This window comes from Talpa occidentalis, unplaced genomic scaffold, assembly GCF_014898055.3.
Source record: "Talpa occidentalis isolate TD23 unplaced genomic scaffold, MPIMG_talOcc4v2.1 talOcc4.2, whole genome shotgun sequence".
Taxonomy (NCBI): domain Eukaryota; kingdom Metazoa; phylum Chordata; class Mammalia; order Eulipotyphla; family Talpidae; genus Talpa; species Talpa occidentalis.
Genome location: NW_023602073.1, coordinates 127,132,621 through 127,148,960, shown reverse-complemented (window position 1 = coordinate 127,148,960; position 16,340 = coordinate 127,132,621). Strand labels below are relative to the sequence as shown.

The following is a 16,340-nucleotide window of genomic DNA, read 5'->3' as shown; positions in this document are numbered from 1 at the left end:
TCTGTATAGATGTTTATGCAAATTCCTCCAAGGTATTTACTATCTTCAAACAAATTAGGTAATTAACATTTTATGATGTCTGTCATGATCTGTCTCCCTATTAGAATGTAAGTCCCACACAGGTAAGGATTTTGTTTGATTTTTATTCACTGAAATATCCCCAAAGCCTGGATAGTACTTGACAAATGGTACTGCTCAATAAATAACTGTCACAAATGTAGAGAAGGATAGTTTCCAGGAGAGAACAGTTGACATCAAATGATATTCATAATCCAGTAAGAATGAAACTGGGTGGATTTTTTTGATTTGTTAAGTAGAACATCTCAAGAGAAACAGCAGAGCATAATGCTGTGGAGCAGTCGGAATATATGAGTTCAAATCCTGACTCTGACACTTTTTAGCCATGAAAAGTGTTTTACCTCAGCACTCTCATCTGTAAAATGGGTTTGTACCTACCACAAAGTGTCAAATGAATTAAATAAGAAAAATTTTAAAAAGTGCTGAACACTGGGCCTCCCTGGTGGCACAGGTAGTTGAGCACTGCACTGTGAAGCTGTTCGCAGCCTCTGCAGCATGGGTTCGATCTTGGCCAGCCGGCGAGAATCCCACATGGCGCGCAGACCTCTTCTGTCTTGCCCACTGCTCCCTTCAGCAGTGTGTTTTGTCGGTCTGTCTGCTCTGTTCCCCACTCTTTCTCTGGTGAATCCTCTCACTCTCCCGCACATCTGGCCTGTACCCCAGCACTTGTATAAATAAAAAATAAATCTAAAAAAAAAAAAAGTACTGAACACTGACATAATAAACGTCATGATATATAAAATCATTATGGAACTTTAGGAAATAATTTAAGTAGAGATAAGATTTTAGAAACTTTTAAAAAGAATCTGAATAAATGGAAAATGACCATTCTTATTTCTCTTTTAAAAACTTGTGGGTGTGTTGAGGTAGGGACATGTTTTTCCCAGAGAACAAATAGGAAAAGACTAGTGATAACTTAGCAGAAAAAACAGGATATTCAGTTTTCAAAATGACTAGCCATTTATAATCTCTATTTCAGTTCTATAAGATACTATTTTTTTTAAGTAATATGTAAAGGAAACATACAAATAGAGCTAACCTTGGTAGGCTAGTTAATTTAACTTTAGCAAAAAGTAAGTACAAATCATTTTGCAAGAATTCTTCACAGGTTATTTCCAACATTAAGGAACTAATTTTCATAAGAGTGGAAAGAATTCAATTCATTGACTCACAAATTATAGAGAGACTAGTGGTTCAAAGAGGCATGATGTCCTGATCAGAAAACATCAATAATAATGTATCTAGAAATCAGTAAGAATCTGCTTTATCTGATGTATATTATTAGCATGATCTTTGTTCTCTGAAGAATTTTTTTGTTTGGCAATATATTTCTTTTCTAGTAAAATCTATCTGAACTAGTCTCATCATCCAGCTGCAGCAAGTGATGTTTTTCTTTCATAATAAAAGGATTATCCTCCTAAGAAAATAAATGAGTGTATCAAAATTGGATATCATTTAGGGTAAGGCTAAGAAGTCTACTATTTTCTAAGTAACTCCATGTGTTGCTAAAAATAGTCCCAGAAACATAACCCTACAGGTTATATTTTAAAGGTAAAAAAGCTGGTGATGGCATTATTTTCAGCTTTTGGCCCCTGAAATTATTCCATTTTCCTTCTTCACAGTTCAGGTTCTCTCTGAGGAATCTTGTTATTTAAAGATTGATGGAGGTATAATATGTTAGGAGAATCCAAAGAAAAACACAAAAGTGGCTAATGTTAGGGAAATTTGACCTGTAAGGAGAGAATTGGGATTGTCTCAAATGTTGAGAAACATTATATGGGGTGTCATCAACAAAACTATGCTAAAGGAGTTGTAATCCTGGAATTCTGTGTATGCTGGATGAGAGTCTGGTACTATGTTTAAAAACCACTTTTGCCTTGGACCTAACAAGGCCAGGGTATACTTTTAAAGACTTCATATTTACAAGTGTACTAAATATAGATGATATATCCACTATGCATCATAACAATGAAGAAGAAATTAGGACACTAAATACAGGATCAGATTTTGAAATAATAAATTAGTGGCAAAAAACAGCAAACAAAAATTTTTTGAGACTGCTTAGTTATTATGAGCTGACTAAAGTTTTACTTTTCTTTAGCCTGGTCTTAGTCACAGATGAAAGAGAATTAACAATTAGATACTTTGATAACCTCTGATACAATGTACCATGAAACACTGATTTAATGTGGCACCCCAACAGCCAACACTGGAAAATGCCATCAAGAGCCTGGTGAGTATTTTTAGAATCTGATGGCTGCATCTGATAAGTAATGGAAATTATTTACTCAGGAAGCACTCACCATATCATTTATATTTAGCTAAATCATGTCTATAATTTAATATATTCCAAAGAGGGCTCAGACTTACATTACTATGCACCCAATTCTATTTTCAATATAGAAAGTAAACAGAGCCAAGAAATATGAAATTTCACTTTAGTTAACAATTTGAATGTGAAAATAATTCATTTAAGGTTCTGGAAGATAAAATACTTAGTATTCATCTTTAATTTTCACAAGTTATTTATCACAGAAAGAATAGAATAGCAGTTTTATCAGGAGGGTTAAATTTTTTTGTAACAGCAGATCATTTATCATTGTCATCCTATTGTAAAATTGCAACATACAAACAGGCTGCCACTCAGACAAAAACAAGCGTGTCCCACTGGTGGTAACTTAAAATTCCTGGAGTTCGCTGTTTTCCAATAGATTATTCCTGTCACATAGTAGTTAGAAAAGAATGTATAGTTCCTGTAATAGGATATGAAACCAAAATGTAAGTTAGGAGCCAAGCCAAACTGGCTTGTCACTTTGGGCCTCAGCTGGCTAAAGAGAAATAGGTGGTACTCTTCTACCCCCATTTTCATAAGGAAAAAGGGGTTACATATCCTCAGTGGTATATGATATTGGCTCAAAAGCAAAAATCATTATAATAATAACTGTCACAAAGGAAAAGTTACATATCAGTGATTCAAAGTTACAAGATTATATATTGACATGGGGCTTCTCAGAGGCAAATCTTAAAATTCATTTATAATTCTTAATGGCTCCTCCGTCTCTTATGTAATGACATTTTGTTTGCACTGTTTCATTCCATCTTCCTCCTGATATAGATCCCTCCATGATCTCCTCCTCAACTGCAGTCTTCCCTCAGCCTCTCTAGTGGGGTTGACAGAGGCCTGTCCCATTCAGGATCAGGTCCATTCAAGTCTGTCCTTGACAGGGATGGGAAAGGTTGAGTCTTGACTGTACCAGTCAACAGGCTCTACATTAGGACAGCAATTCCAGGCTCTGTGTCCAGCACTCTCGAGTAACAACTGTCTGGCAGACTTCCCATCTCTTCCTGCTGCTCTGGCCAGCCCACGGGGGCAGGATAGTCCGTGGTTCCCATGTCTAGCATGCCTGTCTCCTGAAGCCCTTGTACCTGCCTAGTGCCTGTCTGTAAGTTTAGAGATGAAAAAGCAGGAGTTATTAAAAAAAAAAAAAAAAAAAGACAACAGATTTTAAATCAACCTAAAAAATTGCCACTATCATCTGTATAATGACACTGATTAAAAAAAATACTTACATAATACTTACTATGCACAGGCATAGCTTGAGGAACATGTATAAACTCATTTATTAATTACAAAAACTCTATGAGTGCATCCCTAGATAGGGACACTAAATCAGAGAAATGAGGCCACTTACCTAAGAACACACAGTTTTTACAAGAAGAGAAGCTTGGATTTGAATTCAGGACAAGTGGAGAACACAGATAAATTGAAAAGAACAGAATGATAATATTCAAGCACTTCATAATTTACTTTAAAATATTAAATTTCTATGAATATTAGTCAGTCATAAGATATAATCATACATATTACCATGTTTCTAAAGCCAATGTGAAAATTACTTTGGGAAACTCTGGCATACTAAAACACCTGTTTTTAAACATAACATTAATGTTAATAAATCAAGTGGTAATTACATATCCATAGTAAGTGAATTTCATAGAGGGAGATGAGAAGGAATTTATAGATGTTACATATACATTGAAGAAATTATCCAAACAATCTGTAAAAAGAACTCTTCTTAGAATCAAATAGAATACTGACAATGATTGCCTGCATTTTCTAAACCAGTTTTTTCTGAGTACAGAATTTTTCATAATTCTTCATTTTACTTTATGCTGAGCATCTTTACAACTCTCCATGAGGGGTTTCAGATAGGCCATCTTCTTAATCCCTCTATTTATAAATTTGCCTTTATCACTGCTGCCATGTTTAATCTTGAGGCATTTGGGAAAGAAAAATAGAAACTCTTTGCCCTAACATTGTATCTAACATTTACAAAATGATACCTTTCAACAAACAATAAGCAGAAGCATAGTTATTAGAGCTATATGTTTGTAATCTACTGCTGACACCTCCTTCTATCTATCCTAACAGTTTGAGAGGAGCTACATGCTCCTTGGGGCCTCAAGTGGCAAGGAAAGCAGTCACATGGGGGAGGTGATATACAACTCCTAACAGCACAAGTCCATTGTTACAGGGCAACCCCAATGTGAAACCGGTTGGCCTGACGGTGGGTCCTCACCCACATGCTTAAAAGGGACTTATAATGAGACTTAACTGCAGGTACACACACACAAAAAAAAATTAATAAAGGGTTTATTTAGAAAAAAAGAAAGTGAAAAGAGGAATAAATCAGGGAGAAAGGGAGATAGATAAATTGGTGAATGCATCCTACCAGTTCTGCTGAGCTGGGACCCCAATAGCTCGCTGAAGGCCAACCACCCCCCAAGGCCCACATGTCTCAGATTATATACCAAGTCTGGCTGCTTAACTCGACCCCTAGTTCCTAGCAATCCTCCCTGTGGTGATGATGACATTATGGGATTTGCAGTCCTTGGTGTGTTGGATTTCTTTGGCCTGGGGTGGGTGTGGGGTCCATAAAACCTGTGTTTGTGGAGTTCATTCAGGACATCCTCTCCTCACAACAGCTTCACAAAAGTTACTAAGAGAATATGCTTTGTCACTTCCTGGGCCTGGAGTTTCTTTCCATTAGAAACTGGTATCAAACAAAACAGAGGGGCCACGGCGCGGGGACGACACCCAGCTCCGTGCGCCTTTCCCGGGCTTCAAAGACAACAATAAGAAAATGGCTACAACTCAAAAAAAAAAAAAAAAAAAACAGAGGAAGAAACATGGCTTCATCCACAACAGCTCATTTGCACTAATGACACATTAACCATTTAATGGTACCCAAGAAGTTCTCAAGGTTACAGGCTCAATACAGTAAACACCTACAACACCTTTATTTACAGCACAGTCTCTTCCCATTTACGCTCATTTTTTGCCTACTTGACAAACCTCAATTTCTCTTCAAGTCTTCTTATGCATGTGGCTTTTCTCATTATAATTAAACAAAGAAAGGGTCTCAAAAATGAGGCATCTGAAAATAATTCTTATTTAGCTCAATCTCAGCAGGATTCTCTATTCTCCTTGATCAAAAACTCCAGCTGTGTTCTCAGCTCACCACAGTTTTGTGGTTACTCAAATGTAAACAAGCTACACCCAACTCCTCCCTAACACATCTGTTTTCCTAGCAGTTTGCTTTTTGGAGCAAGTAACTGCATGTTCTCTTGAATTCACCAGTTTAACCATTTATTTCTAAAACCTAAAGACAAAACATAACATACCTCCACACACAAAATTTGTCATCATATATGGTCTATACATTTACTTTACTTAACCTAGGATGCTTTCTCTTTTTTTTTTTCTTATTGTAAGTTGTTTATTGTAAGATAATTTACAAATATCTTGCTGTCCTTAGTAATTCAGACAATGGAGAAATAATTTCTTCTCACAAGGATAGAAGTAAGCTAAAACCAAAATCAGCTGGCTGAAATTTCCTACTTTAACTCTTGTCTGAGGATGATACTTGATTTTCATTAATCCAGAGCTACAGCACCAGAGATGATCTCAATCAACTCTTTCATGATGACAACTTGGCGGGTGCGATTAAAAGTCAAAGTTGGGGCTCCCCAGTGGCTCAGCGGTTGAGCACTGGGTTGTGACGCTGCCCGAAGCCTCTGCGGCGCTGGTTCGATCCCTGGCTGCTCCCCGGCCACTGGAGGAGGGTCCCACATGGCGCGCAGACCTCTCCTGCCACCCGCTGCTCCCCTCAGCAGTGTACTTCGGTCCTTCTGCCTGCTCTGCTCCCTGCTCTGGCTCTGGTGAATTCTCTCACCCTCCCGCGCTTCTGACTGTACCCAGTGCTTGTATAAATCAATCAATCAATCTTTAAAAAAAAAAAAGTCAAATTCAACTTGTCAATCATCTCAGATGCATTCTTGCTAGCGTTGTCCATGGCTGTCATCCTGGCACTTTGCTCACTTGTGGTGGATTCCTTCAGAGAATAGTAGATAATGTTGGCCATATTATATTCTTGGTAATTCTGCAGTACATCAGCATCGTAGATACTCATGCTCTCAGAACTTGCAATGGTATCAAGAGAAAAGATGGGCTTTTCTTCTGTTTTATAGGGGATGACAGACCTGAATCTATTAAAGATGATAGACCCTTCATCAAATTCATATCCAGAATTTAATAATTCAAGAGCAATGACTGACGCATCTCCAAAAGTAGGTGGCTTTCTTCCTACTTCTTTGAACGCTACCAGAAACTGGTCAGAATGAGTCCTATAAAGTATACCCCTGATTTTATCACCAATTCCAACAAGTACAACTTCTTTCCCAGCTGCTGTCAGTGTGGCCACCTCATTTTTCATCTGTTTAGCAACTGAGGAATGAATAGCACCACAAAGCCCTCGGTCCAAGGATACACCAATAAGGAGTTGTTTCTTCCTGTTTTCAGGTGCCTTAATTTCAGCTTTTTCATAGAGAGCCAAAGATCCTGTTTCACACACACGAGCTGGTTTCAGCTCCCTCTCAGCTCGGGCATATTTTGCTGCTGCCACCATTTTCATAGACTTGGTAATTTTCTGAATGTTTTTGATAGACTTTAGTCGCCTGGTAATATCTTTCAAAGTTGCCGTATTTCGAACTTGGATCCATTGCGGCTGCACGGCCAAGGCCGAGAGGCCGGCGACACCCGCCCACGAGAACATGGTGGTAATGTGCCCACCAAAGGTCGGTCAGACAGACCCTACCTGCTTTCTCTTCTAATCTATACTTTCCAACATGAAGTAAACACTGCCACTAGTGTAAAAAATTCTCAGGATCTCAACAGTGAAGCGGAGAATGAAGTTGTTCTGCAGATCGCTCAGAAAAAGGTTTAAGAAAAATCCTAGAAAACAATTTTAAATTGCCCTAAGGGCCTCGCGGGTGGCGCAAGGGGCTAACACACAACCTCTGAAGCTGTCCACAGCCACTGCAGCACAAGTTCAATCCCTGGCCAGGGAGCTACCTACATGGCACAGCAGAACTCTCCTGGCTTGCTCGCTGCTCCCCTCAGCAGTGTATTTCAGTCAATCTACCTGTTCTGTTCCCCACTCTGTCTCTGGTGAATCCTCTCACCCCCTACACCTCTGGCCTGCACCCCAGTATTTGTATACATAAATAAATCTTTAAAAAAAAATGTCCTAAAACACAGGTCTATATTGCAACATGCTTGTATTATAATTAACTGTGTTCTGCTTTTATAGCTTAGATGTCAAAAGTATGGAAGCATTCACCTAAATTAGTTCAACTATCTATAGGTAAAACTTCAGACCTAATTGTAGGCTCAGGTACAGTCCAAATGAGAGTTAAATGGAATGGTTATACAGAAGGGACTGTATACCGCAAAATATTTTATATACATCCATAGACATTATTAATTGTAATCCTGAAATGTGAAGAAATACCTAGAACATCTTTGTAGCTCATCCTGCAAATACTTATCTAGTACTTGCTTCTTTTCCCATTTTCTTATGAACTAATCAATTCCCTTGATTACCTTCCCATCAACATTCTTCCTTCAGCTCCTGAACGCACCATCTAAATAGAACACCTTCACCTATCCCATCCTCTTTCAACTCCCAGGCACTTTCCCTGTCACCACTTAGGACCAAAGTCCCCACCCAATGGGAAGGTATCCCAACAATGTTACAAGAACTGAGCAAGCTTAGGAAAGAAATGACAATATGATTTACACTCAGTATGCTATAATTTAGGAAATGGAACAAGAAAGAAAGGTGCTCAAGGATATAAGCTTTTTACTTTATTTGGTTAAAAATGTTCCATGTATATCATAAGAGATAAGAGAGGGTTTAATAGTAAAAATAATAATTGAATATGGAAAATCATTAAATACATGATCTGGGGTTCATCTGCTGCCCTTTAAACCAATTTCAAAATGAATGCTTCTCTCCAGGTAGATCAAGAAATGTATCCAAAGACATAAACTACAATGCAACACAATTTCACATATAACCTATGTAAGAATTTTTGTTCACATCTCAAACTTAATCAAACATTTGACTGTAAAATCTCCCCTTGGTATACTCTTAAAATACAGAATTACAGTTTTTCTAGTGGGCTCAGAGTCAGTATATATCTGTGAACATTAGATTAGATATTGCTTCCTGAGAAGTAAAAAAAGAACTCAGACCAGCTGGTAATATTCACACAGCCTTCTCTTTCAAACATTTCAAAAATCAAGAATATTTTCAAAATTTTAAGGAGCTCTTATAGACCAATAAAATAAGAAGTGGGTTTGGCAGGCAAAAATAAATAAATGCATAAAGCAGAAAGTTAACAAGAAGAAAGGAATTGGTATCTTGGGATAACAGTATGCAAAAATTATGAACGCTGAGATAGTCTCTCTTGCTATATCCAACCTATCAATCATAATGGGCAGAGTCCCAGAAAAATGTGACACCAACCTTGACACCATCACCCTCCATATCAACACCATTTTGTACATTTCAGGTACCTGCAATAGGAATATATGTGATAGAAATTTATAACTTATTGAGAATTATAAGTTATATATTCCCTATATATTCCCTATATATTCAGTTTGTGCCTAGGTCACTCTGCCCCCACTTTAATTCCTCTATTAAGTTCTAGAGCTATTTGCACTGAAGTCCAAGAGCATAAAGTACTCTCTTTACCATTCTTAAATTATCAGGGTAGATCAGGGAGAGTGAGAAGCAAGATGGACTCTAAAAGGACAAAATCATGAAAAATGTAATGTATATGAAGGGAGAGAATGTTTCTATGTAGGACCAGTAGAAGGAATCACAAAGAAGATTCTCCCAGATAATGGCTGATTAAGATCTCACTTACTGGAGTGCAAACATGAAATACTATGAAAGACATGTTTCTGGTCTAAGTAAAGATATATATATATGTCAAGGTGTAAAGCTGTACTCCAGAAACTTATATAGTATTGCAAACCAATGATTAGTCAATAAAATGCTATTTGTTCATCAGTATAATCAAATTCATCTGTGGTGAAGGTAGTAGTCAAGAAAGGAAAAGAAGCATTTTCATACTCTGACCATTGAGGATATGAAGATAGAGTGTAGTTAGAAGGCCTTAAAGATGGCTCTCCAAAATGGTGTCACAAACTTTGCCAAAACTTTAAAAAAAGTCTCCATTTTGATAGATTTTAGAGAAAGAAGGCTTACTGCAGAAAACAAGCTAGAGACTGCAGCAAAAGGTGGCTTGTCTCTGAGGTAATGATCAAGTTTTGTCAGGTCTTTAACTTCAGATTATGTGACGTTTGGCCCTAACAAAGAGATAAATAACTTTTTTCTTTCATCTACTAGAATGCCCAATAGAAAGATAATCAAGCAATTTAGCAATTCAAAAAATTAGTAGTATTCTATTTTTAAGGTGCCTCTCCTTGAGAGAACAAAATTCTAATGAAAGATCAAAATAAATCAGCTCGTGTTTATGTATGGAAGTATAATTCCACTGTAAGCCAGCTACAGTTTTAGATTTGTAATCTAAAGTGGGATTCTTTAAGTGGGAACCTCAAGAAAAAATATAACTCTATCTTCTTTTATTATGCAGTTGTTATAATTTATTAACAATTGTATTACTGTTATTTTTGTTATTTTATTATTATTCAGCCATTCTTGCCTGTGATAGAGAAAATCATTTTACCATCCAAATAATTTTAGTTGATTCGCTTATTATGTGACTATTCTCGTGGGTGAAAAATTAGCTATTGTTGCTTAAGTCTTATTAACACTATTTTGCAATAAAGTATTAGTTTCTTGATTATATGTTCAATAACACTTAAATCAGAATTTTACCTGTGAATAGACGTTCTAGAAAATAAGTAAAATGTCCACTAAGCCTGGATGTATGAAGCAAAATGTCATTTAAGCCTGAATTATCAAAATCAGCATTTCCTAAACCATATCCTGCCAAACACTAGCATTAAAAGATGGTCCATGGAAAATGGATTTCATCATTGTTTCCTCAAGGACATTTGGGAAACAATATTGAAATAGACTAAGTAACTGTTCAAACTATTCACTGCTCCTCCTTGTGGTTTCTCTTTTTCTGTAAGCAGATTATACAAACTGCTCAGTTGAACTCAAAAGGGACCTTACAACTTGCTTTGGCCAATAAAATTGTAGGAAATTTTAATTATAATGTTGGTCCAACATATCAATCGCCAAACAATTTGGGATTTGGGTTTTCCCCTTAACTGTACCATTAGAACAAAATTTTCAGCCATGTATTCTACTTTTTCATCCTCCACTGCCCCATCTACTGAGTCCCCTATACCACTCCCCCTCTACCCTTCATCATAGGATCCAGTAACCACCCCTTCACCAGAGCTATGTACATATGAAAATGTGCACTTGAAATAAACCAGCCTAAGTGAAAGTAGTAGCTAACGAAGAAGAGTATTTCTTTCATTCTGAGTTTCCCTCATTGCCCGTTTCTGTGAAAAGCTATTTCAAGGAAGTGCCGATTTTAAAACTTAGCTTTGATAGTGAAGTGCTATGTCAGTTATTTGAAAGAGTCATGAATCAGAAAAGCTATCTAAGAAACCCAGGGCAGGAGGGTGGAGGGGAGAATGCTTAAAAACAACTGATCTGCCCATGTAAAGATCACATTTATTTCTTCAGCAGTCTAGATCTACAGTGATACTTATTTGATTTGAAGTTGGTCTTCTTCTGCCACCAAGTGTTAGCACACACTTCTAATCAAACAGTTTCTGGAATGTTTAAATGGCAATGTCCTTCAATGAGAAAAGTAAATCCAAAACACAGGAGTTGAACAAATATATTCTAAGGAAACCACACAAATAACTCAAATTTTAGTTACAATTTCAGAGACATCATAACTTTAGGTTTTCTGAGTCCTCATTCATTTGATTAAAAACTACAACTTTGAAAGCATAGCAATAATCAAAATAGCTCTGAATTATACAAAACTACTTCTGTATAAATAAAGGATGACTTATTATATTCTGGGTGACATTACAGACAGCCCTAGTTAATGATCCATCAGAAAAATCATGAGCTAAAAGAACAATTGAGGGAATTAATTTTTTACCTTTAGAAGGCATGGATGCACATTAGGTGCTGCAAGGTAAATCTAAGGAAGCTACTTTTATACAATGTTATGCATTCTACATTTCCTCTCAGGCGACTACACAATCCTTATACATATCTATTTAATGACTTCTTAAATCAGTCTGTAATTTATCATGAATGACTTAAACATTCCCTTATTGTTCTGGAAGTCATTTTAGAACTTTTCAATAACCATCTTTCTACATAAAAGTTTCTTCTTTTAAATTATTTCTTTAGGATATTCTCAGAAGCATTAATTTCTTAAAGAATATGAATACTTTCATTTTTATGTGACTTGTTTAATTCATAGCTAATTTAGGAGACATTGTATGTAACCTTTAATGAGCCTTCCACCTCAAGGTCACCCTAACAAATGTTCCTCTCAAATAGCATGTTTAGAAGTATAAACTGACATCACCACTTTAAAAGGTAATCTGCAGTATTTTTGAAGAACTAAAATATACAATACCCTTTGATCTTGGAATTCTACTTGAAGGAGTTGGTTCTTTGAGATACTAGCTATCAGCCCAAAGAAAAATGAAGACATCTGTCCACTATAGCATTGTTTGTGGTAGCAAAGAAACAGAAATTAATCTAATCATCAAAGGAGAAATTTAAATATAATAAATAAAAATAATATATATAATACGGCTCTACTTTTATGTGTCTTCTTTTAGTGTATAGGAAAAGGTAGGGGGGAATACAATAGAAGTGGTTACCTGAAGAGAGAAATTATATTGGGAACAAGAGGGAAGCAGGGTGATGATAAGGAAGAAATTGTATCTTTTATTCTACAGTTTGCATATATTTAGATTTTTTACAATGAACATACATTCAATCATTACTTTTATAATAAAATAACTTTTAAAATAAAAATTAACGTACTTGAAATGAGACAGATTTCCTAATATTTGAGTGGAAAGAAACAATATTTTATCTCTTATCTTCCTCTCTCTCCTTTATTTCACTGTCAATCTAAATAACACTGATAGTTAGCAATACATTCCATTACACTCTTTATCAATGTTAACTTCCTTGTAATTGGTGGATTCAGAATAAAAACCTAGAAGAAAATAGTGCTAGGAGAGAACAAAGGCAAATGTAAAAAAACTAGGAAGCAAGAGTTTGAAGGACCACATATCCTCAAATAATCTGCATTCTAAACCAAAAAGCATACTAAAAATCTACTTTTATGTATGCTACCTTTTTATATTGGTTTTAACTTTTACAAAGCAACTAAAAATTTGCCACATTAAAAAAAATGCTGAATATTTATTTAAGCCCGCAGATCTCAGAATGTGCTACTCTGCAGATGATGTGGATCAGAATCATCAGTGGCACCTACTGAATATCAAAAGGCAAGGTCTATAGGGTAAAAATTTGCAGTATCAACAAGCACCACAGGTAGCCCAACCCCTGGTGTCTAGCACATGGCACACACTTAATAAATACTTATTGAAATAAAAGGATACCTGCACCCCTATGTTTACAGCAGCACAATTTACAATAGGTAAGATATGGAAGCAACCCAAATACCCAAAAGTAGATGACCGAATCAAGAAGATGTGGTATATATACACAATGGAATACTATTCATCAATCAAAAAAGATAAACTCATCCATTCACCGCAACAGGATGGAACCAGAAGGGTTTATGCTCAGTGAATTAAGCCAGAAGGAAAAAGAAAAATCGGATAGTTTCACTTATAGGAGAAATGTAAGGGAGCCAAATAAGAGACCAGGAAAAAAAACAATTATAATAAATTAAAAAACAAAATCAACAGGCAACTATTAATCAGAGACACTCTGCAGGGATGGGGGAGGGAGTAGGATCAAAACAGGGGAGGGAATGTAGGATCAAAACACACAAGGGACTATGTAATGGTGCACGGGTGAACTGGTGGTGGGAATTTTATGGGGACTACACCTGAGAGGAGAAAGCATGCATTGCACAAAAAGGAAGAATAATGTAAAATACATATAAAATAAAAATTTAAAAAATAATAAAAATAAATTTAAAAACAACATAAAAGAAAAAAATAAATACTTATTGAAATAATATGATTTGGAATAGAGAGCTGCTGACATACAGAAATGAATTTGGGTGAACTGGACTTGGCCAACGGGAGCAAAGACTATGAGGCTGAGAAGGAGATAAGATAAACTCTAGACAGGGCTCTAGAACTGAGGACAGTATGAACTCATTTCAATCATTCAATCTTTTGAAGTCATTCAACCTTTCTTGCTTTTCGATAAAATAAGGGAACAGATTCTGTGAAGTTAATGCCAAGGAATCTATATTCAGTCTGAATACTGAAAGAGTCTGTAACAGCTTAAATATTCTTTTAATAAATGTCCTTGGGTGCTCTTGTTTCAAAATTAACATTTAAAGACAAAGAAACACATTATGAAATGTGGATATTATCTTTACCACTGATTTGTTATTCTGTGATTAGGTGTGAAACACCTGGGAAGAGGATGATCCATTTGAAAGCAAAACAAGAAAGAGTAGGGCCTCCCTGCTGGCACAGCCCTTGAGCGCTGGGTTGCGAAGCTGCCCATAGCCTCTGCAGCGCTGGCTCCATTCCCAGCTGCCAGGCAAGGGTCCCACATGGCGCACAGACCTCTCCTGCTGCCCGCTGCTCCCCTCAGCAGTATATTTCGTCAGTCTGTCTGCTCTGCTCTGGTGAATTCTCTCACCCTCCTGCGCTTCTGAATGTACCCAGTGCTTGTATAAATAAATAAATAAATCTTAAAAAAAAAAAAAAAACAAGAAAGAGTAAAAAAGTAAACTTTTTGGTTACAGCCTACAAGTTGTGTCAGATACTTTCATTCCAAATTTCAAAATCTAAGTCATTTACATAAATTACTTTAATGTAAATATTCTGGAATGACACCTAATACAGTTGTCATTGAGTCTGTGGCATGGCTATCAAGAAACAAACAAAAAAGAAACATGTAAGATAATCTTTTTGTGGAGATATTTACAGCAGTCTGTAGAAAATGCATAATCGCAGGGCACTCAATCACACAAGCCCATGTTTTGAAGGACCAAAAAAAAAGACCTACCTACTAATAAACACAGTCTTAATTTATGGAACTGTAAACCAGTCTCAATTGCCACAAAGTGTCATGAACAGGAGAGAATACTAGTCTGCATGTCCATCTCCAAAACTCTGATATACAGGGCAGCTGTCTTAATTTGCATGAGAAAATCCCTAGGATTTTCTAGGAAAAACAGTCAGGATACTATAAGAAATACTCAAGAATCCAAAAGAAAGTAAAATACCGCTGAGCAGTGTCTGAGGGAGAAGGAGGTGGCCTGGGAAGGTAGAAAGTCACCCTGAAACAGAGAAAGTCAAAAGACAGGTCCCTGTGTTATAGGACAGGGAGAGGGGCAGCCCAAACCCCGCAAACCTGCCTATTCTAAATGGGTTCTGCCATCCGCCGCATCAACACAAAACATATGAGACTTTAATGGGAAGGAACTTTAATAAAACTAGGAAACAATACAGGTAAGGCAAAGAATCTAGTTTCTAAATGAAGCACCCAAGGTTACCCGTCCCCTCGTGGGTAAAAGTCCATCCAAATGGGATTGGCCCAGAGCAAAGCCCCAAAGCCTGCCACAAGTCTAAAGCATCTTCCAGTAGGGACCCAAACAAGCGGGCAAGCCCAGAAGGAAAAGAGCAAAATCAACATCAAGATAAAAGCTGCCATGGTCACCTCCCCATGGATCTCACCCACATCTGTGTCACCCAGTCCACGACCAAAAGACAAGCGCAGTTTCTTCACATGTCTCTAGGATCCACGCGCCTCCTCCAGGTCTCCTGGCTCCATCCTGCTTCCTTCCTCAGTCTCTTCTGCAGCTTCTCCTCTTCCTGCTCAGCTCCATCCTCCCTTGGGTGGGGCAGGGAACCTCCCCCTTTCCTGGGGACCACCCTGTTACACCTGGGCTTGTGTCACTGCTGACCACTCAGGGAGAAGTGCTCTGAAGGACCGGGGGCTGGGGAGTCCCCAGCTACCATTTTGCCCAATACCTGGATCACTCGCTCCCAATCCTCACTAGAGAGCAATTGGTAAGAGCATGGTGATCTTTCGAAACCTTGGAAGAGCTACATAAAGGGGGGTAAAAAAAATCATGTCCCACATTGAAGGTGCGGCAACCAGCATCAGTGTATGCTGGCCAGTAGCAGCAGCTCTGAGAACAGCAGGCTAAAAACCACCATAAGCAAAGAACACAACAAAACAAAAGCCTGGCACCGCCTCAAGGCTCTTCACAGGATAAAGCAGATGTGGCTGCAGACAAAGCACAGTAAGCAACAGTCAGGTATGCGGCGGCTCAGAGCCACAATGGCAGAGGAGGGCACCACTGCAACAGCCTCCAAGCCAACTCAGCTTCCTGAGAATTGAAACCAAACTGACATAGCATCCCAAGAGCAACAGTACCAGGGTCTTGAGAACCACTACAAATGTCACCCATGCTTCCAAGCCTGCGTAAGGCTGTTGTGGCCAGTAAAACAAGGCTTACAATAAAAATGTCTGCTCACCTTTTTCCTGAGCCATGGTGCTTTGGACAACTTCATGAAGGTCAAGTGAGGCTTATAACTTCTATTTTCTCCTGCCAAGATCCCTTTTTCTTGAAATGTCTTTTTTGCAGCCTCTAGGGGAAAAAAAGGAAGTACAAAAATGCTACTCTCATTCATAGCTGCCTTTAATTATAAAAACAGA

The 16,340-nt window shown here is 37.5% G+C and overlaps 2 protein-coding genes across 5 annotated transcripts in view; both read right to left on the bottom strand.

Moving 5' to 3' along the window:
- The window catches only part of AKAP7 (A-kinase anchoring protein 7), a 97,293-nt gene that overhangs the window by 44,172 nt on the left and 36,781 nt on the right, over window positions 1-16,340 (bottom strand). For 2 of the 4 annotated variants that reach the window (XM_037520397.2, XM_037520398.2), the window contains exon 6: window positions 16,160-16,272. In XM_037520397.2, coding sequence (XP_037376294.1) covers window positions 16,160-16,272 — 113 coding nt within the window. Of the gene's footprint in view, window positions 1-2,139; window positions 3,520-7,262; window positions 9,002-16,159; window positions 16,273-16,340 lie in introns of those variants that run through there. The other 2 variants (XM_054697837.1, XM_054697836.1) reach the window with 2 other exon arrangements.
- LOC119252879 (ATP synthase subunit gamma, mitochondrial-like) lies at window positions 5,824-7,217 on the bottom strand. The gene is made up of 2 exons (XM_054697843.1): window positions 6,391-7,217; window positions 5,824-6,100 (listed from the first exon to the last, which is right to left on the bottom strand). Exons 1-2 carry the CDS (start codon window positions 7,191-7,193, stop codon window positions 6,016-6,018), a joined length of 888 nt encoding a protein of 295 aa, XP_054553818.1. The 5' UTR covers window positions 7,194-7,217; the 3' UTR covers window positions 5,824-6,015.